Raw genomic sequence first — 24,035 nt, 5'->3', positions numbered from 1 at the left:
AAAAGAAACAAGTTACAAATGATGCTTACATTTACCTATAAAATTCCCAAGCTGAGAAACAAAAAGGAGAGATTCAATCCATTTATAGTAAAGTTACATCGCCGTAAAATTTCTTTGAACAAAATAATCTTCTTACTTGCAAAGGACACATGCAACCATGCCAGATAATCATAGTAATATAGCTATTATGAAAATAAAGCCATTAGTAGAAGACATTTCTTGGATACATGTTTAGATTTTTGGAACACTTTTTCATGGATATTGCAATTAAAACTGCCCAAGTGGTTGAATTCTTTTCAGATATTAAACAGCTAAAAAGAGATAGATTATTAGATGTAAGCCCTGGAGATAAATTTGGAATTCCTCTAAAGTAATTTTTGCTCTCTTGTAGCTAACCCACTTGCTCTGCTAATCTTGGTACTGTAATAAACAGGTAGCACACTGTCCTATACAGTAGTCTGTGCAGAGTGTAAGAGTATGGGAGAGGGTTTTATTGCTATTGGTTGATTTTTCTTCTGGATTAAATTTTAATTTTTTGGCCAATCTGGAAAAATCTGATTATATATTTAATAAATTACCATGCTGATTCTGGAGATATGTCTACTAATTTTCTGCCTCTCTATCTACTGTTTGCTTTTTTACAGGAAAATAAAGGTCTCAAAGGAAAGAAAGGCAGCAAAAGTTATTAAAGTCCTTGCAGAGAGAAGACCAAAAATGACAGCTCAATTAGCTACCCTAATACTTTGTGCAAAGACCGCGAGCCACACTTACTACATATGAAATGGAAAGAAAGATGGGATGGCAGGCAGCCAGGAGTGTGCCCAGGTGGCCGTGGTCAGTGGCACCCTCACCTGTATCAGCAATACTGTGGCCAACAGGGCCAGGGAAGTGGTTGTCCTGTGCTGGCACTGGTGAAGCAACATCTCGAGTGCTGTGTCCAGTTTGCAGCCGCTCAATTCAAAAAGGATGTAGAGGGGCTGGAGCATTTCCAGAGAAAGGCAAAAAAGCTGTTGAAGAGTTTGAAGCACAAGTCTTACCAAGAGCAGTTAAGAGAACTGCAATTGTTTAGCCTGGAGAAAAGGAGACCCATGGAAGCAACCTCATTGCCCAACAGCCACCTGAAAGGAGGTTGTAGTGAGGTGGAAGTTGGGATCTTCTGCCACTTCTCAAGCGGAAGGATGCGAGAAAATGGCAGAAAGTTGCGCCAGGGAAGGTTCAGATTAGACTTTTGAAATTAATTCCTTTTCACTAAAAGAGTAGTTAGATATTGGAATCAGTTGCCCTGTGAGGAGGTGGAGTCACCATCTCTGGAGGTATCTGAATGTGGCACATGATTTAAGTGATATTTTGGTGGTACTAGGTTGATGGTCGGCTAGATAATCTTGGAGGTTTCTTCTGACCTTGATGATTCTGTGGCTCTGTGATTTATTCTTCCCTAGTGTCTGCTACAAATTTATTCTGAAGGAGAGGCTGTTAAAAGCAGAATGTTCTTAAATCCTTCTACAGAATGTTCTTAAAACAATCTCCAGAAATCAAACTGACCAAAAAACCAAACAAAAAAATTATCCCCAAACTGTCATGAATAGTTTAAAATATCAGGGACATGATCCATTTGACATTTACATACATGATGATCTGAGTGTTCATAAGCCCATGACAGACCTCTGCCAAAATCAGTGATGCCAGGAAGTGTTTAGAAGGATGCTGTGCATTACAGACTCACAGGAGCAGAGCCTGGGGGGCTGGTGAATGGTGCAGAGGTGCAGATTGATGAAGACCTGCTGTAGTTGTGGCCTGTAGCCTTGCTTCATAGTACAAGGATTCTAAAAGTCCCCTGAAACCACTTAAGAGGCTAGACTCATTGGACAACCAAACAGACATACCAGCCTGCCTGCAGCATTGTTTTTAGGGGAAATGATCAAACAGCAGTAGATATTTCAGTAGCTGAAGCCGTGAAAATAGTGTTTGTTTAAAAGTATCCAAATTTAAAAACATGCTTAATAGTACAACTAGGCAGTGCTGTTTATATTAATGAAGTACAGGTACCTGCCTGGTGGGGAAAGCTGAGAAAGTGGTGTGCTTTCAGCCAGAAAAATGTGACTATTGAACCTTAAGGTATGTATTCACAACATTAAAACCAAGTAATTATTCTAAATCGATGGAGAAGTAAAAATGCCACTTGTGGCTACAGTTGTTTGTAAGGAAATAGGGGAGTGCTGAGAAGAGAAACCACTAATGAGTGAATCTCCTAAGGGTTGTTCAGGTAAACAAAAGTGATCCTGTAATGATTTCAAGCATAATACATTATAGGATAATTTGATGGATTTTCTCTGCAGTGCTTTGAACTTGACTGGATGCCAAGTGACCACCAAAGGTGCTCTTATCACTCACATCCTCTTCTGGACAGGGAAAAAAAATATAATGAAAGGCTTGTGTGTTGAGATACGAACAGAGAGAGATCACTCACAAATTACCATCATGGGCAAAACGGACTCAGCTTCGGGAAATAAATTGAATTTACTAACAATTAAACCAGAGTGGGATAACGAGAAGTAAACCGAGTAAAAACATAATCCTCCTCCATCTGTCCCTTCATTCCAGGCTTAATTTTACTCCAGATTTTCTCTATCTGCTCCCTTCCAGCACTGAAGTAGGGAAGAGGGACTGTGGTCAGTTCACCTTGTATCTCTGACGGTCCTTCCTCCTCACTGAGAGGAATCCTCACAGCCATCCCCTCTGCCACCACGGGGTCCCTTCTCACAGGACACAGTCCTATTAGTTTTTCTCTGTGAGTCATTTCCGCAGTCCTTCATGAACTTCTGTAACAGTCCATTGTGGGGTCTTTTGTGAAGTCACAAATCCCACCTGCAAACCTGCTTCAGTGTGGGGTCATCTCTCCACAAGACCACAGATTCTGACGGAAGCCTGTGCCAATGAGGGGTCATGGCTTCCTTCAGGCATCCACCTGCTCCACTGTGAGGTTCTCCATTGGCTGCAGGTGGATCTCTGCATCCCTGTGGATCTCCATGGGCTGCAGGGGCACAGCTGTCTCAATGTGGCATTCACCATGGGGTGCAGGGGAATCTTAATGCTGGCACCAGGACTCTTCCTCTCTCCTCTGTGGTGACCTTGGTGTATGAAGGGCTGTTTCTGTCAGATATTCTCTCTCCATTTCTGGCTGAAGTTGATGGGGTTTTTTTACGCCTCTAGTCTATATTACCTCAGAGGTGGTACCACTGCCACTGATGGGGTCAGCCTTGGCCAGTAGCAAGTCTGTCTTGGAGCAGGCTGACATTGGCTCCACTGGATACAGGGGAAGCTTCCAGCATCTTCTCAACGAAAGCAACATCCCTGCAGTCTACAGTGTTATCTTGCCATCAAAATCTTGCCTTGCAAACCCAATTCACTATCTGTATCTAATCCTTTCTAAAATCTACCTGGAATTTATTACAAATGACTGGAACCTAATGATTCGTCTGCTAAGAGAGAGATCAGCTATTCTAGACTGGGTGTTATACAGAGTGATAACTTTAGCAAGGCATTGAGCTGAAAATTGTGTTTATCCCTTTTTATGAATGGGACCCATAAACACAAATGTTGTTTCCAGACTCAATTTATAGCAGACACAGTTTTCATAAATAGTTGAATTAAATGAAAAAATTTGGTATTGTTTGCTACAATTAAAATTGATGCATACGAACATTTGTTATAGGCAGCAACTAAATATCACAGTTACAATTATACTCCCCCCTTGTATCCTGTAAGTGCTTACATTTAACATTCATTCAATTTAATTTCTTGCTGACTGGAGAAAAGTGAGCTTTTTCTTGTAGTCAAAGGTGTCATAAAGTCCCTAAGAGAGACTTGTGGAATTCTGGTTTGTGTCCCCTGTGCTAGTTATGCATTCATGGCACAACATGTACAGGCTTCAAAGGCATATGTGGTGAATATGTAATAAAAATTTTATTTAATTTACTAATGTTTGCCACAACCACCTCTAACTAATGCAAGAGAGAAAGTGGGAGTTCTGCATTCTATGAGCTCATTATTTAATAAGCACATTGTACAGTGCACAAACTCTGAATATTAATGAATTTCTAAACATAAGAATCACATTCTTTTGGAACACAACATACAGACAACATAATGGCAAGGAGAAAAATGGAAAATAAAATTGTTGAGAGGAATCAGTATGATAGGAAATGAGGCTGCTATCAGCAAAAGATCATTTTCACTCAGTGATGGGAGTGTACCAGAAGGCAACACAAAGTTATTGGCTTGGACAAATGAGTATTATAGAAATGGGTATTTGGGATTGAGGAAGGATATTGGTGGGAGACTTAGCTGTGAAACAAGCACACAAGTGGTGTGTATCGCTTCTCTCAGAAATCATATTGAGAAGTTGACTGAGGTACAGGCATGGTTAATTGCCTTGCTGTGTGCTAGAGCATTCTGAAAAGGACTGAAGTTTCTTCTCTGTATGCATTTGCTAAGATGGTGCATCCAGAGTGCAATATGATGGTCTTCCCATCAAAACTGAGTACTTTCTTGTTAAAAACCAAACCAAACCCAACCAAACCAAACCAAACCCAACTAAACCAAACCAAACCAAACCATCAAACAAAAAAACCCCAAAACCAGGTAGTGATCTTTCAAAAAGGAGGCTGATTTCCTGATTCTGGCTGCTGAAAGCCAAAGAAATGTAAAAATTAAATTAAGGCTTGTTATTCCTGCATAAAAGCAAGGACTTCCTTGTGTGGTATTAGGTCCCTTCTAGAATAGGATTTCTATGTGACCTGGCATTAGGAAGCCAGCCACATATGTACAGAAGACAAATCTGAAAAGAGCTACTGCTAAAGACTGTGACTGCCTGTATTTGATCTAGATTATGCTTTTATCTAAAAATGTACAAATAAAATTAATATTTCCTCATAATTTTCCTGTAAAGTTTATTCAAAGGGAGGACACAGCAACAATGAAACCTATCAAACATAGGACGATGTATGAATTACAAGACAGAACATTAACATAAAAACCCTCTTCCACCATTGCGTTTCAGTCCTGGATAGGAAAGACCTGGTTGATTTCTGAGGTGTCCCCACAAGAATGCAAGCTGTCACTGAAAAGATAATTAAGAAATCCAATATACTGCCTTCTTAGCCTGGATTTAAGCTGTAACAGAAAACAGTTGCAGTATTGCAATAGCACTCAGTACCATTCCTGTTATTAAAAATGTATCCATAAAGTCTTCATCTTCTAAAGAACAATCTTTTCTGGAAGAAAATTGTGCATAACCTCAAGCAGAGGTACAGGGTGAATATTTGTGGGTGACAAGGGCTTTAACTGTATTAGTTGTGTGCTGGATGCAAGAGCTGTGTTGTCACTCTTGTTTTTGTGAAATCCAATAATTCTGTTTATCTAACTGGCATAAAATACCACCAGCTCCAAAAATATTGTGATACACATAGACCAAAGAAATATGCAGTTACTTGACAATCTCCAGCACTCATAACAGCAAAAGGATATATCTTTTACAATCCCTTGTTCTGGGGCACAGAACACTTGGCTTTGATTGTTCTCACTCTAGTTGACCTTTGTGTTCAAACTTGCTCTGGGCCTCTGTGCTGTAAAATTATTTCTTTCACAGGCCTGTTTGAGTACATCTTTGTCCTTTACCTTTATGGTACTCCAGAGCCACAATTTCTTTTCTTGGTGGAAAGGTATCACTTAGCAGTGAATATCTACAGGGATTATTGAGATAGTATTTATCTCTGCAATGGAGGCAGAAATTTTGCAAGACATTTTTAAAGAGCAACAGCGTTAACTGGCTGGAAGATCTGAGATACAAATGATGAATTGTTATTTGGCTTCGCAGACCTCTTTGAGCTCCAGCTGAAACATCAGACTGGAATATCAGGATGGCTGTGGAAAGGACTGCCCAGCCATCATGCTGGAGGTCACCCACTGCAGCTCTGGGCCAGGTCCCAGCAGTCCCCTGCCCACTGGGAATGGTGTGTGCTGTGGAGAGGATGCCAGGGAGGCCATGGGGTGATGACAGCTGTGGGTTTTGGGTGCCTGGGAGCTCTTGCCAGCTGTCTCTGTGGCAGGCAGTGTGCTGTGCTCTGAAGTCAGCTGCTGTTTGCACTGAGAACCTGATGGGTTGGGCAGCTTCTCACAGGGAGCAGTCTGGCTTCCTGTTGGCCACCGTATCACCCTGCAGTGCCTGCTGCCCGCACCAGGAAGGGCCAGGCAAGCTCAGGGAGCTGCTCTGGGCGTGGGCACAAAGAGCTGCCATCCACAGCCCCTGAAGCAGGAATCAGCACCAACCAAAGGCACACTTGACTGTCCAGGTGTTATACACACAGCTAGCAGATTTCAGGCTGAACCAGGGTGGACACACTCTGCCAGTGCCTGGGGATGAGTGCCAAGTGTGGCTCAGTTCATCATTTTGGTCTGTTGCAGTGGGCCATGGCAGCAGTGCTCATTCTGCTGGAGCTTCCCAAAAGGCATTTCTCCCCTGATTTTTTAGTCTTCTTCTCAGAATTAATGTTTTGTGCTTGTCACCAGGGACTTGGCTGGGTTGTCCCAGAGCCCTGTTAGATGCCTCTGGCATTTACTTCCTCTTGTTGCTGTTAGATACCACTTGGTAGCTCACAAATACACATGTCCCAAGGCTTGTCTATGCCTCAGGTGATCCTGTCTGCTATTCATGCCACTCTACAGCCCTCCACATAGGCTGATTGTCATTGGAACTGTTCCAGCTGTTGTCTGGAGGCCAAACATCAGCATGAAACCAGAGCCCAGAGGTGTAAACACCCTAACAGAACATGTGCTGAGGGCATGTCCACCTCCATAACAAAGAAAAATTGTTTCCACCTGTGGGGGCAGATGTGTCTCTTCTTTGGCAACGATGAGCACAAAAGTAGAAGTGGACAGCAGAAAAAGGGCTTGAAGTGTGGAAGGGACCATTTAAAAGATTACGGATCAGCAGCTTTTCACTACCCAGACCCATCTGCCCACACTTGTCTGGGAAGAAGGCACTGGGACAAATTCATACATTTAATGGTCCTGGGACTCAATGGGAACATCACATGTGGAACTTGCCAATCACACCCTGCTTGGAAAGTGTGTGGAAAGGACAGTCTGGGAGATGATACTTCATGGCACATACTATCCTAGTTGGGGGAAACTAGATTGTATATGCAGAAAAGCAACTTTATTAGACTATTTAAGAAAAACCTTTTCTCTATACAAGCAATATACTCGCTAAAAATTATATGCATATTTGCAAAAGTATAGAAGAGGACTGGAATGACAGCCTTAAACTTTTGTCTTAAAAAACACAAGTGAACCAGTAGTGGATTTTTATATTTATTTTTTCTCTTTTTTTCTTTTATTTTTCAAGGAAAGCATTCTTTGTGCCTCAACAGATGAAATTCATAACTTTGTTTTGTGATTAGATAATTTAAACATATAAATTAACTACAACAATGCGCTTTCAAGCCTTTATTTCTCCATTTAGGTAATTGACAATTCGGAAGGACACAGACAATAGGCTTGTAGCAGAACAGTGTTACAATTAAAATTTATTTCTATGGAAAACAATTACAACAGCTGTTGAAAATCCAGGAAGGGTTGATATTTTCAACATAACAGAATGCATTTTAGGAAAGTATTTGTACTGAAATGAGGTGGTTTGTAGATCTCCTCTTTGAACAAGGAGAGAGGAGAATCCTTGTATTTAAATACTGGAGGAAATGTATTTTTATGATCCTCCTCTCTGAAGGGAGCATTTTATTACATTGAAAAAATAATTTTCTCATCAACGAGTTCACTTTTTACTCATGTTTCTGACTTTCATTCTTATAGTGTAAAACCCACCAGAGGTATTTTCTTTTAATGCATACCTCCTTTTATGTGCAGCATTTTAGATTTCTGCTTCAGTAATTTAACCCTTAAAGGACAAATTTATTTCTCACATGCCTTTTTGTATGCAGTTCTCTAAGATGACAAGCACATCCAGCAAATATTTCCTTTAGTTCTAAATGACTTGGACACACACCTTCCATTGTCCTGAAAGCTGATGGAGGTCTTGAAAAATAAAATGTAGGTACTGGTTAATCTTCTTCCCAAGGAGTAGCTGTTACTTTTAATCATGCCAGAGAGGCCATACCTCAGAAATAGTTCCCAGTGACTGCTGGATGCAAAGCTGTAACCATTAACTATCAAACATACTTCACTGACATTCACAGCAAAATCTTCTGGCTTCAGTTCTAAAGCAGAAGTTGGGAATGGGGAAGTTCCAAGTGTTTGGCTCATGTATAAGCAAAACAATCTTGATTAAAAGATGAAGATGAGGTTGGCCACAACTCAATGTTGTGGCAAATTGAGTTGTGTCAGGACAAATTCCCTATGATAAACACTGGCAGCAGTAATTTGAAAAGTGTATCCTTGTTACTTTATCTATTAAAGAGCTGGGAAACATGTGGAAATACTAGTTTTCTTTCAAGAAACTTGGATTAGAGCGTGGAGAAATTGTGGGACTCAGTTTTGTTAGTCTTGTATGAGGACGAAACAGAAATAATTTTGTGGTAGTCTGAGTGCTTGGTGTGACTCTTGACAATTGATATGTGTTTGGCATTCATTTCAGCATTTCTTGTCTATAATCAAAGGCAAAGACACAAACTGTGTAGATGCTTTAGGAAATAAAAATGTTTTTCAAGCATTGCAAACCAACTAATTAAGTGAGGCATTAAGAGGTCCTTTCATTGAAAATACCACTGAACTGCATAAAAGTCAGCATCTAGTTGGTGTGCATCTCTCATGACAATTTTCTTTCATTCACTGCCACTGCTCTGCAAGATCCTTTAATTTAGAGCTGTTGGAAAGGCTGACCACAGGGCAGACCACTGCTGTCACCACCTTGCCAAGAGGAGTGCTTTGAGTAGCAGGGTTTGTATTTCTTAAAAAAGATTTTCTTTGTTTGGTACCAACCTCCATCAAAATTTTCATTCCTCACACAGGTATGGGTGAACTATAGCTGCTTGGCTTTATAACCCTTAGGAAAATGATAGAATCATCCTTTTGAAAGGTAACTATTATTGTATTCTCTGAAGAGTTAGAGGCCCAGGGTTTTGCTTACAGCTAAGAAATCCTGAGTTGCAGCCTTCTGTTTGTGTTATAAACTAAAAGCTATGCCTTCTCCAAGCCAGGAAAGGATGATCTGATATCCTTTAACAAAATGTAACAGTCTGCCAAACCTGTAAAAGCCAACAAAAATTCGATAAGGCCCATTAAAATGTAAATGTTTCTGCAACTCAGAAGGCTGCATTGCCTCTAACCCCTCTGCATGGCATGCCTGTTCAATGTGAAAGCAAAGTGTTTTTTGCAGTGCTGCAAAAAACAGATTAGTGCTGCTGCACTGCACAGATGCAAAAAAGTCAATAGATTCTTAAGGTGAGATGTTTGACTTTAGTGATAGCTATAATTTTGATAAGGATGTTAACTATTAATCTTTGTAAAAACAGCAAAGAGGTCTCTTAGCAAAAGTAATAGATTAAATTTGTTATCATTGTCTTCCTATAATAAAATAAGTGTGCTCTCCATCACTTGTGCTTTTGAGTAATACAAATAGGAAAGTTATTGGAAAATAGCTCAGAAAAATATAACTTCCACTTAGGGACTGATGAGGTAAATAAGATATTCCAGCTGGTGATTACAGTATTAACTAGCTGAATGAATCCCCTAGCTATTAATTAATAAACCAGATCCTGCAAACCAAAATAATTCCAGAATTACATAGACAACATGCTAACTACCAATGTAACATAATTTTTTAGGTACGTTTTAATTTCTATTCATGTTTACTATCCAGTCCCACATTTTACTAACTTCTTACTGTATTTCATTTCCCATTGATTACTAAGGTTGAAATTTAACCTTCCACTAAGAGAGGGAAAATGAGGAATTTCCTGTATCTAGGAAAGAAAGAATTATTTAGACTAAATTTCCCAGACTGCTACAGAGCCTGAGTAGACAGAAAGGCCAGTTCCTTTGCAAAACTCCGTGTTTCTTAATCCAACACTTTCACACTTTATTTGTGCTTTCCCAGCATGAATTACCAGCCTCTCCTCCAGTTTCAGATAGTACCAGAGATGAACAAAGCCCTTTTATTTTGCTTTTTAATAGCATGTCATCTACAGCTGTACGTGGGAAGGTTTTATGATGCAGAAAATTCACTGTGAGCATTCCCTTATATGAGAATAACTCAGTCTCTGTGAATTGAGTTTACTTGGTAAGTAGTGGGATTTTCAATTTCCCATCAGCTTTTAAAAATACAAAAATATTAAACCCAGGCATTTCTTAAAATAAACTTTGGATGTCAAGATTTTTTTATTTAAAGATGTCTGTATTATCCAATATAGGGCTAACAACTCTATGGCAAATCCTGTATAGTAGATGTGCAATAATATAAATATTATTAAAAATTTTTGAAAGTGACTGTATGCTTTTAAAAATCTAAAGTGTGTTTGTCTGTTAGGAGTTATTAATAAATTTTATTTTTTTTTCTTAATTTTAATGAATGTGTCAGTCATTGCCTGATGTGATGGTATTTTTCTCTACCTGGTTATCATGGAGAAAACTAGTAGCTGCTTCTACTGTAAGAACTGGAAATTTCTCAATAGATCTTGTGATATAGGAACAGGTTCTACCTCTTGATATAGAGTAATCTTAGGATGGAGGAACCTTTGAAGATAAACCTCTGTTCCCTCTGCAGTGGTAGGGAAAATGGCTCTTTTTTCATGTCATACTGAAGGCAGTACTGCAGTACATTTGATTGCCAAACTGATTAAAAATATTATAAATAAAATAGATTACTGTAATAAAATGAATAGTAAAGTTTCTCTGACAATTTGCATTTGCATTTGACATTCTGCTCCAGAGGAGGGTGCAGTGGTGTAAATCATTCAAAATCTTTTGGAGTTGTCAAATGCATATGCAGGAGGATAAGACACATTTCAGGGGACATAGGAGAGCTCAGATTCAGCCCCTGTCTGTCTCTGCTCCTAGCAATCTATCAGGATTTCAAGCTTCTTCTTCTTTTCCTGAGGTAGTAACTGTTTTCCCTTCTAGAGAACAGGACCCTAGGTTAGAGTATAATGGGTATTCAGGTTTTAAATCTTAATTCAGATTATCCCAGAAATAATGAAAATAATTTGCTGTTGGTAAAAGTATCTAACTGTGGAAAAATAGGAGTAGCAATAGTTTAGATTACAGCCTGCGTCCTTCTCCAAACCTGATCTCTGATGAAGGCTTGGTAGATTGTGTCAAGTCTCAGGGGGTTGAAATGGGTTTCAACCTCAGCAGAATCTACTTTCCACCACTTAATTTTTTTGTAATTACAGTTGTTTGAATACTGATGATTTCCTCAGTAACCATGTTTCAAATGCAGATTTTCAGTATTTGTTGCCTTCCAAGTGACACAGCTGGTGAAATCTATCTTTCTGCTCTTCTCTCCGTGGTGCTGTTAAGTGCCATGCTTTTCTTCCTCCAGCATCTGCGTGATTGGTGTCCCCATCAGTTACCTGAACACCCTGCATGAGTAAAAGTGAGGACACAGGCTCCCTGATACTTTGTACGGATAATAAATCCCAATACGCATCTGAATGAGACCCAGGTATTTTCTCTGTGTTTGAGGGCTTAGTGCAATGAAGGAGGAGAGTGAGTAACTGAGAAATACCTGCCAGAGTCTTCTCTTTCTCACTGTGTTCATTCAGATTCTCAGTTCAAGAGGGGTGGGCCTGAAAAGTTAGCTTGTTGTGAAGACCTGGCACTAAGGACCTCTGTAAGGAAAGTATTTTTCTGGTGATAGTTTTCTACACTGCACCCTGGGGAAAAAAGTGATCAGCCACAACAGGGGAAACAATGTAAATTTTCTTCACTTTTGCAAGTAAATTTTGCCACTCCATGGAATTATTTATTTGGGTTTCATTGTGGATAAGTATGACACACATCATGACATAAGCCCTAAAGTAACTTTTAAAATGACATTCAGGACAACTGTCTTAACAACAAAGCGCTTTTTTTTGGGTTTTTTTTTTTTTGGTTTTTTTTTCCATTATATTTGCATATTTTGCTCAAACATGAAGCAAACTTCCGGACAAACCTGAATTGTCATGTGCTTCATGGATCATGACAGCAAGGCTGTTTCGTTTCCCATCCATACTCATGATCATATATATCAAAATAAATTACAGCACAATTTTTCATGTTAATCTTGTCACTTTTTAAAAACAATATACATTTAATACTTGAAATAAGAAAGGAACAAAACAAATATAACTATTTTTTTCACACACAAACATGTACATATGAACTACATGTGCTTGCAAACAGATTTCAGTGTGATGATATTTTAATATATCTGCACTATGGCATTCCCTCAACAAACAGTGAGAGACTTGTTACCATGTGTACTTGCTCAAAAGCCAACTTCCTACTATATGGCTGTAAGCTCAACAGGTCAGTGTTATAATTTACTTCCTACTTATACAGTGCCCAGTGTAATGAAGCCAAGGTGTTTACTTTTAGTATCAAAATGACATAAATGAATTCTTTAAGAAGCAATAATATTTTGTTTTCTGAAAGACCAAAATTACTAAAATGTGTACAAGTTGACCATCGTCTTCATAGACGCCTGTGCAGCTGCCTATGCACAATGCTTTAAAGCCATTGTTCTTGGCCTGAAGTGTGAGGAGGTGATGTTTCTGACTTGCAAATGCCATGAGTAGAAACAGGCAGACTTCTTCAAGGTCAGAGATTTCCATTTTCCTTTTGTCCTTCTCTTCCCAGAACGTATATTTTCATGTTCTGCTGCTGTGTTAGAAGTGTAAATATTAAAGCAATCCAGAATAAAAGGCACAAGATGCCACAAGATGAGAAATAATTAATACATAAGTTCTGCTTATTGTCCACTACAGCCTGCTTAGTAGAAATCAAAAAACATAGATTGATTTATCAAATTTCTAGTGTAACCAGGACCAACAGAATGGTGTCAAGAGGATTTCTCCTGATTTATATTGCCTGACTACAGAAGAGAATCTGTTTTCAGTCTCTGACTGCCACAGTTCTGCTTCATGATAATTTTGGTACCGTTGAATAAATACAGAAAATCAAATTATGAGGCAAAAGTCTGTCCTTTTGTATGTATCTATAACCTATTTTAATATGAAAACATCTTTCAATTTAAGCTGAAATAACATAGAGCATTTTCTTGACTGCACAGTCTTTTTCCTCATTCTGCTGATGCTATAAATACAGATTTTTATTTCCAGCTGGCCTTACACCCAACCACCTGCTTCTAGTGAAAAAGATAAAACAAAGCAAAACAAACCAAAACCCCCCAAACCCTAAAAATTCCTGCAGATGGCTTTTCACATGTAGCTATCTTAGTGGCAGGATTTTCACAAAATTTGATTTATTTAATTTGCAAGAGGAGGTTTACTCAAGCTTCTTATTTCTTTTTTACTTTTATTTTTGGTTTGAAGAAAGTTTAGGATCCTGCTTTAAGATTTAGATTCCAAAAGCCATGTGAATATTCAGTGAAATTTAGCCTAATCCAGAGACCTTCCTTTGGCATTACAGTCATTGGAAATCGAGAAGGGAATTTAGCAGAGCTAGGAGACAGACAAAAGGAGCATGTGTCTCTGAAATAACTGTGATTCTTCTAAGCTGCCAAGGAAAAATTGAGATTTTAATTCTTATTACAGATAATAAGAACAGGGCATCCAAATTGCTTGGCTAACTTGAAAAATCTCATTCATTTCATGAAACATTCTCCAGCAATCAGGCCCTTTGACTTTTCTAAAGATGTTCCTTTAACTCCTTCAGACACAATTGAGTTTTAAATTACTTCTTTCCTGGTTCTTTTTAGCACAAAGAGCAGTCAATCACACAGGATACTGAAAGAACATCAGAAAGCATGTATCCAATTTTTTCCCACATGTGGTTTATGGCAAAACCATGGATCATCTGCAGCAGACAAAGATTTCTAAGACACTGCTGCTGTGCTGCTCATCAGAATTACAGTTCAGTGAGGAGGAACAACTTGACTGTATATTATTTTCCCTACTACTCCACGCCAAGCCACATGGTGAGCAGAGGATGGGAATGGACAAACAGTCATCATGATAGCCCCAGGTAGACTAGGACCACTCAATAGTAAAAGCTTATTAGCAAACTGGTCAGAAGGGGCTTCCTCTTCCTCACTTCTTGCTGGATGTTTCACTGCTCTAACTGGAGGTGGAACAGACTGTAGCCTATTATGCAAATGTTGCCTCCTGTGAAGAAAAATGAGTAAGGGTTGTGCATTTTATTGGTGGCTAATGGACTGCATTGTCACAGGATGCAGTAGTGAATAAGGCAAAATAACTGCATGATTGTAGTTTCTTGTCTGTCCTTGCTGGAAATTGCAGCTGTCCTTGGGCAGCCAGAACTTGCTTGCTCACCTGGATTTCCAGCAAATGCTTTGTCTTTTCATGAGTTAAATGCAGATGTCTGACATTCATACATCCTGAGAGTCTTTCTGGGAAAGTCTAATGTCAAAAACAGATATCCAGGCATGGTGTATGAAAGTCAGTTTCACATCTTAGATGTGATTTAGTTGCAACATGGCCTACATACCTCAGTAATCTCCTTGTCAGTTTTTTCTTCTATTACAAAGTTTAGATATGACTTTCTGTTAAGTATTAATGCTGACTTCTTATGTTGTCTCATCTGCCTAAATTACAATTTGTCGTGCTGAGGGTGTAATGTATAACATTTCTTAATTTTCTTCATGGTGTTATAATTGTTGTTGTCATAGGTGATGCAAAATCAAGCAAATAAGGAAAAAAAAGATAGCTACCATTCAAGTAAATAAAGGAAACCTTGAATGGCAGTATGATAATGAAGCCAGCTGAAATGAAGTTTAGTTAAAAAATGTCCAGTTAGATCAGCAGTTCTCTAGGGGCCTTGGTGTCTCCAGTTGTATCAGGAGCTGTTGCCTGTGCTGGCACTTAGAAGCATGTGTGAATAAGGTGGGTACAGAGGGTAAAAGCAGCTTCCTAGTCTCAATCTAACATTATGTTTTAATGGACAAAGCCTTTCTGCAAAGAAAGTTGCAGAAGAAAGAAGAAGGGACAAAAAACAGAGAACCAACTCAAAACTTAAAAATAAGGCTGAGGTGGGGTGCTGCTTGCAAATGATTTTTTGCAAATTATAGCAAAAATCCCTTTTCTGTATACATTGCTTCAATGTTCTCTTTAACTCAAGGAAAGTTTAACTGGCTTGGAAAAGGGCTAGATTAAAAACTGTTTGAACTTTTTAAGGCCCAAAGAAAGGTGAATGCTGCTGCAAGCAGTTGGTTTCTGGTCACTGGTTGTGTTCCCAGGGCTGAGGACAGGGCCCAGTCTGGTTTAATATCTTTATCAATGATCTGGAGTGCTCCCTCAGTGAGTTTTCAGGTGACGTCGAGTTGGATGTGAGTGTTGATCTGCTGGAGGGCAGGAAAGCCCTGCAGAGCCATCTAGACAGGCTGGATTAATATTTCAAGGCCAATGGAAGGAGGTTTAAAATGGCCAAGCACTGGATCCTGTCCTTGGGTCACAACAACCTCACGCGGTGCTACAGGCTGGGGATGGAGTGGCTGGAAAGTGGCCCAGCAGAAGACCAGGGAGGGCTGGCTGTCAGCAGCCGACCACGAGCCAGTGTGTGCCCAGATGGCCAAGAAGGCCAATGGTGTCCTAGCCTGTGCCAGTGATGGTGTGCAGTGATGGCCAGCAGGAGCAGGACAGTGATTGTCCCCCTGTACTTGGCACTGGTGAGGCCACGCCTCAAGTCCTGTGTGCAGTCCTGTTCCACTCACTACAAGAAGGACATTGAAGTGCTGGAATGTGTCCAGAGAAGGGCAACAGAGCTAGGGAGGAGTCAGAGCTAGGAGAGACTTACAGTGTAAGTCCTATGAGGAGTAGCTGAGGAAACTGAAGGTGTTCAGTCTGGAGAAAAGGAGGCTCAGGGGAAACTTATGACTCCCTACATCTCCTTTGGAGGAGGTTGTAGCCAGGTGAGGGTCAGCCTCTTCTCCCAGGCAGCCAGTGACAGGAGGAGAAGACATAGGCCCAAGCTGCACCAGAAGAGATTCAAGTTGGACATCAGGAAGAATTTCTTCACTAAAAGGGTGTTTAAGCATCAAAATGGACTGCCCAGGGAGGTGGTGGAGACACTATCCATGGGGCTGTTCATTAAATGACTGGGCGTGACACTTAGTGTTATGGTCTAGTTGTCAGGGTGGTGATGAGTCAAAGGTCAGAATTGATGATCTTGAAGGTCTTTTCCAACCTAAATGATTCTGTGATTCACTGTGATTCTGTAAACGCTTGTACATTCATCTGTTCTTATCTTCATACTGATCTGTGTAAGTGGACTTCAAAATATATTTGCGAGAGGCCTGGGCACTGCTCTTACAGGAGTTATTGACAAGGATATTTTAGTACCTGTTTTCTCAAGTTCCTTTGCTGGTTCGGACATTTTCAGTTTTCTCCTTTTTTGCAGAACTATTGCTGCTTCTCAGAGTTTTGTTGCACTGGCTGCCAGGTAAATTCAGGCTAGTGTCAGCATGGAGACCAGCCAGTATACAAGTCAGAGGTAGGTTAAAACCTTTGATTCCTCTTTTAGTGCCAGGCATGCACTACCAACCTGTTTCTGAATATATGATAGGGGAGCCATGTGGGTCAGATGCCTTCTCACAGCCTAGTCCTTTTTCTCCCCTGCAGTAAAATAAACTGTGGTGCATCTCCTTGATCTCTAGCAGAGAATTGACTCCTTCAAGAGGCAGGGTAAGCATTCAGCCACAGTTCTTAAAAGAATTGGCAAAAAGGTCCTTGTCTGGGTCTGACTTTGACACTGTATTCCTTATTCACCCAAAAGAGCCATAGTTAGTATGTGTCCCACAAATACATAAGAAGGAGACTATGTGGAGCAAGACAAAAGCGTCTCTGGGTCTTGCTGTCCTCACTTCTGTTAAGAGGTGCCATATGCCTTGTTAAGTCCATGCTGAAATAAGTAGGCTGCAAAAAGTAGAACATTGCTAGAGGCAGGGAACGAACACTGATTCTGAAAAACTGAATACTGACTGAACTCAAGGCAATACACAGAACGCTGACAGCTCTGCAAGGTGGTGCTCAGCAACAGCAAGCGGTGATTTCCATCACCAGCACACATTCACATAGATAACTAAGCACATTTCTTCTCACAAATCCTTGCAGTGCACTAGCTGCAATCACTTCTTAGAGTCATTCCAAGGGAATAGGGGAATACAGCAACTCATAATTAATCCTAAAAATACATGTTTTCTAGGGTGGTGTTTTTTGAGATTATTTTTTTTATTGTGTAATTTAATATGAAGAAATCAGCTGAAAATGTCTAGAAGGTGGGTGAATTTTTGCTTCTAACACTGGTTTTAACATTTAACATGAAATAACTGCAGGGGCAATAGATAACTAGTTGAAAAAAATGACAATTACAAGGGAAAGGCACATGCAAATGTCTTCAAGGGACAGTTCAGAAACATTTTGTTTTATCCCCATTTGTTTCTTTAACTGCCCGCATTAAGGTACAGTAGAATTTTGGACTTCAGTGCAGTGGTTATTACGTCAACAAAAATAATTTCCCTGGTGTTAGAATTTAGTCAGGGGTTGTTCCGTTATATTAATGTTCTACAAATGTCATAGAACAAAGAGTATTCTTATCAAGCATGTCCATAAATCTCCAACTATCTAGTTCAGAGCATAAAACAAAAGGAAGCAAGAAAACCCAATTCTAAACTTAAAGCCAAGTTAAGTGAAAAAAATTCTATGAACCCTTGCAACCTCCTCAGTTGGACAATCTAAAATGAAGCAACAATGCAACCAATGATCAACCACTAAAAAAAGAGATTCTCAAAGCTGCCTAGCCTTGGGTCCTGCAGCTAAGTTATGGGTATCTCTGGGGAGCGCAGCTGGATTTTACAACTTTTAGCACATTTCCCTTGATAGAAGTGGGAGACTTTTTATCCTGCTTTTAAAATCTCTGCAAAGAATACGGATACTAATTTTAGAAGCACTTGCATCCTATCATATATCAGCCTGACTTTGGTTTCAAAATGCCAAAATCTAATACTAAGATTGAACACAGGCTCTTCAATCACATTAATCTGAAGGTTCTGTCTTATAATTTTTCATATTAATCTTGGTTAAACATAGATGTACTAATTGTCATCCTTTCTCCAGATTATGCCAATCATTTAAAAATGTTATTTGCTATCAACCATGTATGACAAACTTATGGCTCCTAACTGGTGGAAAACTTGAGAGGTGGCTGAACAACTTTGCATCTTGTAATTGCTAAGGATTTAAAAATAAAATCATGGTATGATTATTATGATGAAGCATAAAATTTCACTTTTCAGTCTTTTGAAGATTTCTTTGGAAACATAAAACAAACAAAAGGTTACTTGTAGTGAACTAATTTTCCACTTCTGTCTTCTTTCCATTTAAAAAGATAACTAAAATCTGGAAAAACTTGCCCCTCTTGCTCTAAGATACTGCCCCTGAAAGAAACATAACCACATTGTTATTAAAATGGCATCAAGAATAGCTAAGGAATCTGTTCTTGGAAATCAGCTTTGTGTTATCTACAAATATACAAGATGAGAATGACAGTGGCTAGAGGTTCATTATATCTGGCAGTATGTCAGCCTTTTTGAGGCTATCGTGTTTTAAACATTATTTTAGTATTATAAATCCCCATATTATGCATGACCAACTGTAGTTTACTTGGCATTGGAGAAGAGTTCATTCTTAGTAACAATGTTTGTATGTTTTAATTCACTTGTATAAAGAGTAAGATGACCATATTTCCCAAGGAGTCTGCAGAATGTATTATGCTCTTTATTTGGCCCAGTACACATTAACATTTTAACAGTAGGTTTGAAATTAATATCAGGGCTAACAAAACTGATTCTCTCTCTTCAAAGTAGAACTCAACTCCTCCATGCCAGCATTGACTAGTGGGTTGCCTTCCCTGTGTGAGAGCCAGGGCTGTATTACAGTAAACTGGTCCAGTGTGATATCACAGATATAAAAAATATTCCATTCTGTATCAAAACTAGGCACATGCCTTATATTTATATGAAGAGTAGATCGACAGAGTTGAGCAGTTTTGCTCTCAACTATTCAGGTCTGGCCTTCTACATGAGGAGAAAAATATCTTATATTATTTCTAATTAGTAACTACAAGGATCTAATTTGGGTTTTTATGGTAGTTAAAAGATGGGTGACATCACACTTGGGTCAGTATTGGTGGATATCTAAAAGTACAACCTCTCATTTGTATTGCTTCAAAATGTACACAGTATAGATGTAGATTTAAAAAAAAAGCTACCAATTTTTTTTTGTGTTGAACCAACTAGAAGGGAGGATGCAAAGTTTTACCAAATGAGATATATGGATACAAATTTCATTGTCGAGTGTGGTTTAGACAAATGTGTCTTTTTCTTTAAGTATGTAAATCCTACACTGTAGGTTTTTTTCTTTTCCTTTTGTAGCAGTAGAAAATGTTGAACAATTGTCCATGAGCATGAGCCAGTGGTTCATTGCTGATATCCCCAGAATGCCAATATTTGCAATGCAAACAGTTAGTACAATTTCCCAGTTCTATGAAAGGCCCTGACACATCTGCCTCAAGGTCTGGAGGCTCTGTTGTATAACCACAAATAGTCTTTCCATTTTCATATAACCTTTTGATACACTGACAGCTGCATTAAGCTGCTTCTGCCTAGCAATTCCACATGCCAGGCTGTTTTAATTGGTTTTAATGCCACAGAAAAAGCACTGCTAGCAGAATATCATCAAATCATTTTCATATTGAACCTTCGTGGTCCAGAAACCTCCCCTTCAACCACAGCACCATTGTTTTTGCGAGGGACATATTCAAGGTCAATGCTGGTTTTGTGTTTGCCTTTCCCTCGGCTCCACACAAAAAGAAGAAGGAAACAAAATAAAACCACTCCAAGGAATGTGAAACAGCCCATAGCTGTGGACACCAATATTGTCTTAAGGTCCAGAGAGTAGCTGTTTGCATTAGTTCCATTAGAACTTGTGTCGTTGGAGTCTGTCATATACATAGGGGTCCTGTTGGCATAAAGGAAACGGTCTGAAGTAAACCCCTTTACTGTCAGGGAGGCTGAGTAGGTGTCATTCCCAGCTGCGTTACTTGCAATACAGACATAGATCCCAGTGTCCTGGTCTTGGGCAAATCGTATCTCCAGGGTGCCATCTCCCAGCACAGTGGCTCTACCATTTGATTTAGTTGTGATCAGCCTCCGGCGTGGGGTAACCCAGGAGATGGTAGGCTGTGGGTCCCCATCAGCATTGCACATCAGCTGCACGGTCTGTCCTTCCTCCACTACCAGGTACTGCAACTTCTTGTCTTGTATCTTGGGCTTCTTACAGGTGAAATAAAAGGAGAGAGCTGTGCTGTGAAAGTCTCTGAATGACCTCTCTCTGACACTGTCTGGGCCCGCACACATTGGGGGCTCACCACCAAACTGCAAGGTGGGCTGCCGCTGCAAAATCCAAAGAAGACGACAGTCACAGGCCAGAGGGTTGTTGTTAATGCAGAGGACCTCAAGGCTTTTGGAGGAATGGAATACATTCTCTTCTAGGGTTTCTAACAGGTTTTGGGACACGTTAAGCACGCGTAAGAATCGGAGCCCTTGGAAAGCATGTGGTTCAATGGTGCGCAGCTGTGCCCCCACCATGTGGAGCTCCTGCAGGCGCACTAAATCCGACAGCATGCCTGCCTCGATGGTGCTGATGGGGTTGTAAGACAGATTGAGATGTGTCAGGTAAACCAGATGTTTAAAAGCAGAGTAAGGTACTGCAGACAGGTTGGTGTTTGTGATGGATAGAGAAGTCAGGTTGAGACCGTACAGACTGTTGGCAGGCAGCATGTCCAGGAGCGGCCAGGCCTCTATCTGCAGGTCCTTCAGGCGAAACAGTCTTTTAAAGGCGTACGCCGGCAAAGCATTAATGTTGAGCTGTTTCAAATGCAGGCTGATGAGGTTGTGGAGGTGAGAAAGAGCTTCTGTTGGTACAGCTGTGAGGTTGCATCTCTCCAGGGTGAGCTGCTCCAGGCTAAGCAGCCCACTAAAGGCCCTGTGTGATATATACACCAAATCATTGTCCCCAACCTCCAGGGATTTTAGGTTATGCAGATCTTGAAACATGTAGTCCAGCAAAATGACAATCTTGTTTTCACTTATATCAAGCTTTGTTAAGTTTGACAACCCAGTGAACACCCCAAGGGGGACCAGTTTCAGACGGTTTCCTTTCAGCCTCAAGGAGCGCAAGTTGAAGAGATTGTTAAAAGCTCCAGGCTCAACGTTGGAGACGATATTGTCGCTGAGGTCAATCTCCTCCAGCAATGGGTATGATGTGAATTCCTCAGGGTTAACGCTTTTCAGTCGGTTCTTGCTGAGGTCCAAGATTTTGGTCTCAATGGGAATGCCTTCTGGGATGGACATCAGACGTCTTCGGTGACAGCTGACAGACTTGTTTTGTGCTGAGCATTCACAGCGGGCTGGGCAGCCCGCAGTGGGGCTTGTGAAGACAAGCAGCACAGCCAGACCCAGGAGCAGCTGCCAGCATGATAGAGCTGTGTGACGCATGACTCCACTGATCTGGGCTAACCCTCCGTCACGGGCCTGTGGGGTGAGGATGGGAAAGGGGAGAAGTTAGGTCTGCAGAAAAAGAACAGTACCATTGCAAAGCAAATGCATGTGTTTTCATATTGATCAAATCAATAAAACCTTTTGTGAATGTCATGACCTACATAAAGCAGATTTTACTTCAATATCATAGGGCTAGTCAAAGGATTTGTGTATCCAGCATTTACCTCCAGATGTTGATGAAGACAAAACAGCTTTTCCTACTGCAAACAGTAGCAGACTTTTCAGTCCTTTCTCAATTTCAGTAGGTTTCCTTAAGACAGTTCTATAATTCACCCAGAGATAAATACCATTCACTATGCAAAAAGGGCTAATAGCATTTGTGATAAGTTTACAGCATTGGATTTCTGTGAGGTGATATGAAACCAAGCTTTTGCCTCCCGTTAGTGTTTTAAGGCAAATGTTAATGATGTCATATAATCAAGAAAAGGAGGTCCTTGACAATGAAAAGATTCCTCTTATTATTTATTGCATATATTACAGTTATAGAGAGATGAAGCTTGTTCATGCATACCCATACACAATGGCTCAGATGAGGAAGGAAAAACTGGTGCATCTCTGATTAGAATTTATAATAGGTCAAATTGATTCTTTGCTTTTTACTGCACAGAGATATTTTGTGTGACTGTTTAGAACCCAAGATCCAAAAAGGGTTTGCAGAATACATCTTTGTGATTCCAAGACATATAAACTAGTTTTAGGAAGACAAAAACAAGGTAAGATGAGCTGTCCATATTTAAGCAGCGCAGTATCCAAAGAAGCACCACAGATTTAGTGAAACCACAGTTTGTAAAGGATTTATTCATTCACACCTTCAGGTTAAAAATGAGGATAGAAGAAGGCAAGATACCTTCTACTAAAGTAGCTACACTTGTCCAAGCAATGCACTTTTCTGGTTTAGTCACCAAAGGCAAGTGACTTTTTCTAAGTCTACTTAGAAGCTAGTAAATGAAGACAAACAATAACCCATTTCAAAAGAAGAAGAAGAAAAGATATAGGTGTTCATCCAAGGAAGGTGTGTTTGAGATGTTCAGAGTAAAGCAAATTGCAAGCAAGGACCATGGAAGTGCCTTAACTCCTATGGTACAACCAACTTGATAAGGCTAAGTATAGTGCTGGGATACAGGCTTCAAAATATTAATAAGCCTTATAATGGGCCTCAGGCTTTTGATGCCTTTTCTGTATTGTTTAATTTGAGCTTCATTTTAATTGTACTTGTAAAAATACTTAAATAACTCCCACCAGTAACGACCCCTTGCACCTGCACAGATGATTATGACCCATCTGCTCCAAGGCACAATGACAAAATTATGCAATAGCTAAGAATCCACCAACTTATCTGCCTCTTTGGGCTTTGAGGATCATCTGGATACTGCGTAAGAAATTTGTAAATTTTATTTGAGTAAATTTTTTTTGTGTTGTCATATGGATGGTAGCATAAAAGAAATCCTCCCATACAGAGAGGATAAATGCATTTAAACAAATAGGGTATAACTAAATTGATGAGGCAATCAGACAGCTATTTGAGCAAATAAGCTCTTTGAAGCACATGAAAATAGTCCTGTGTAAATCACAGACTGATGATAAAGAAAGTCCCACCAGTAACTCTGCTACAGCAACACTGCACTCCGATGGTACACAACTTGGAATATGATAACTCACCAAATCATCCTTCCTGATGGAGAAGAGTTGCACTCAGACCGTGGAAGATCAGAACAGTGGAGATTCAAGATACAAGAAAAGGAGCAGATATTTGGATCTATTGATCTTACTGTATCTAAAAAATTTCTAAATAGGAACTCTAAGGTTTGGATTGTACGCATTTGTACTGTTGTAACTGGACTGAGAAATAAACAGCTGTTGTGCTCTGACTGTTAAAAACTAAACTGAATGAAAAAGCATTTATCTTGGAACTTTGTATAAATTGTGTTCTTTGACTGACCAGACATGAATGATGCACATATTACTCCTCTCACAACTCTGTGGAAGAATTTCACTCTTGACTGATGTGGCTTTGTATTTCCATTTTTACACTTCCATGCAGAGACTATTAATGTGAGGCACACTGCACGCTGGTTTTGACGTATAGACTGGAGACTGGATGAAAATTACTCTGTATTATATTACCTATAAAAGCACATTTCCACTTTGTTCTAGAAGGACAACCTACTGAGATTCAGTTTTCCCCTTAAATTGTAGTCTTGCAAGTAACTATTGCTAGTTATCTCCA

At 39.8% G+C, this 24,035-nt stretch overlaps 1 protein-coding gene across 3 annotated transcripts in view; it reads right to left on the bottom strand.

Annotated features, from left to right (window-relative positions):
- Positions 1–19,832: 19,832 nt before the first annotated feature.
- Positions 19,833–24,035, bottom strand: part of LINGO2 (leucine rich repeat and Ig domain containing 2) — a 473,266-nt gene continuing 469,063 nt past the window's right edge. For all 3 annotated transcript variants that reach the window (XM_063179672.1, XM_063179673.1, XM_063179671.1), the window contains one exon: positions 19,833–21,781. In XM_063179672.1, the coding sequence (XP_063035742.1) occupies positions 19,925–21,781 (1,857 nt within the window). In that variant the 3' untranslated portion in view covers positions 19,833–19,924. The remainder of the gene's footprint in view (positions 21,782–24,035) is intronic.

The sequence above is a fragment of the Melospiza melodia genome, chromosome Z (genome assembly GCF_035770615.1).
Source record: "Melospiza melodia melodia isolate bMelMel2 chromosome Z, bMelMel2.pri, whole genome shotgun sequence".
In the NCBI taxonomy this organism is placed as follows: Eukaryota; Metazoa; Chordata; class Aves; order Passeriformes; family Passerellidae; genus Melospiza; species Melospiza melodia.
This window is presented reverse-complemented; position numbering and strand designations above follow the sequence as displayed.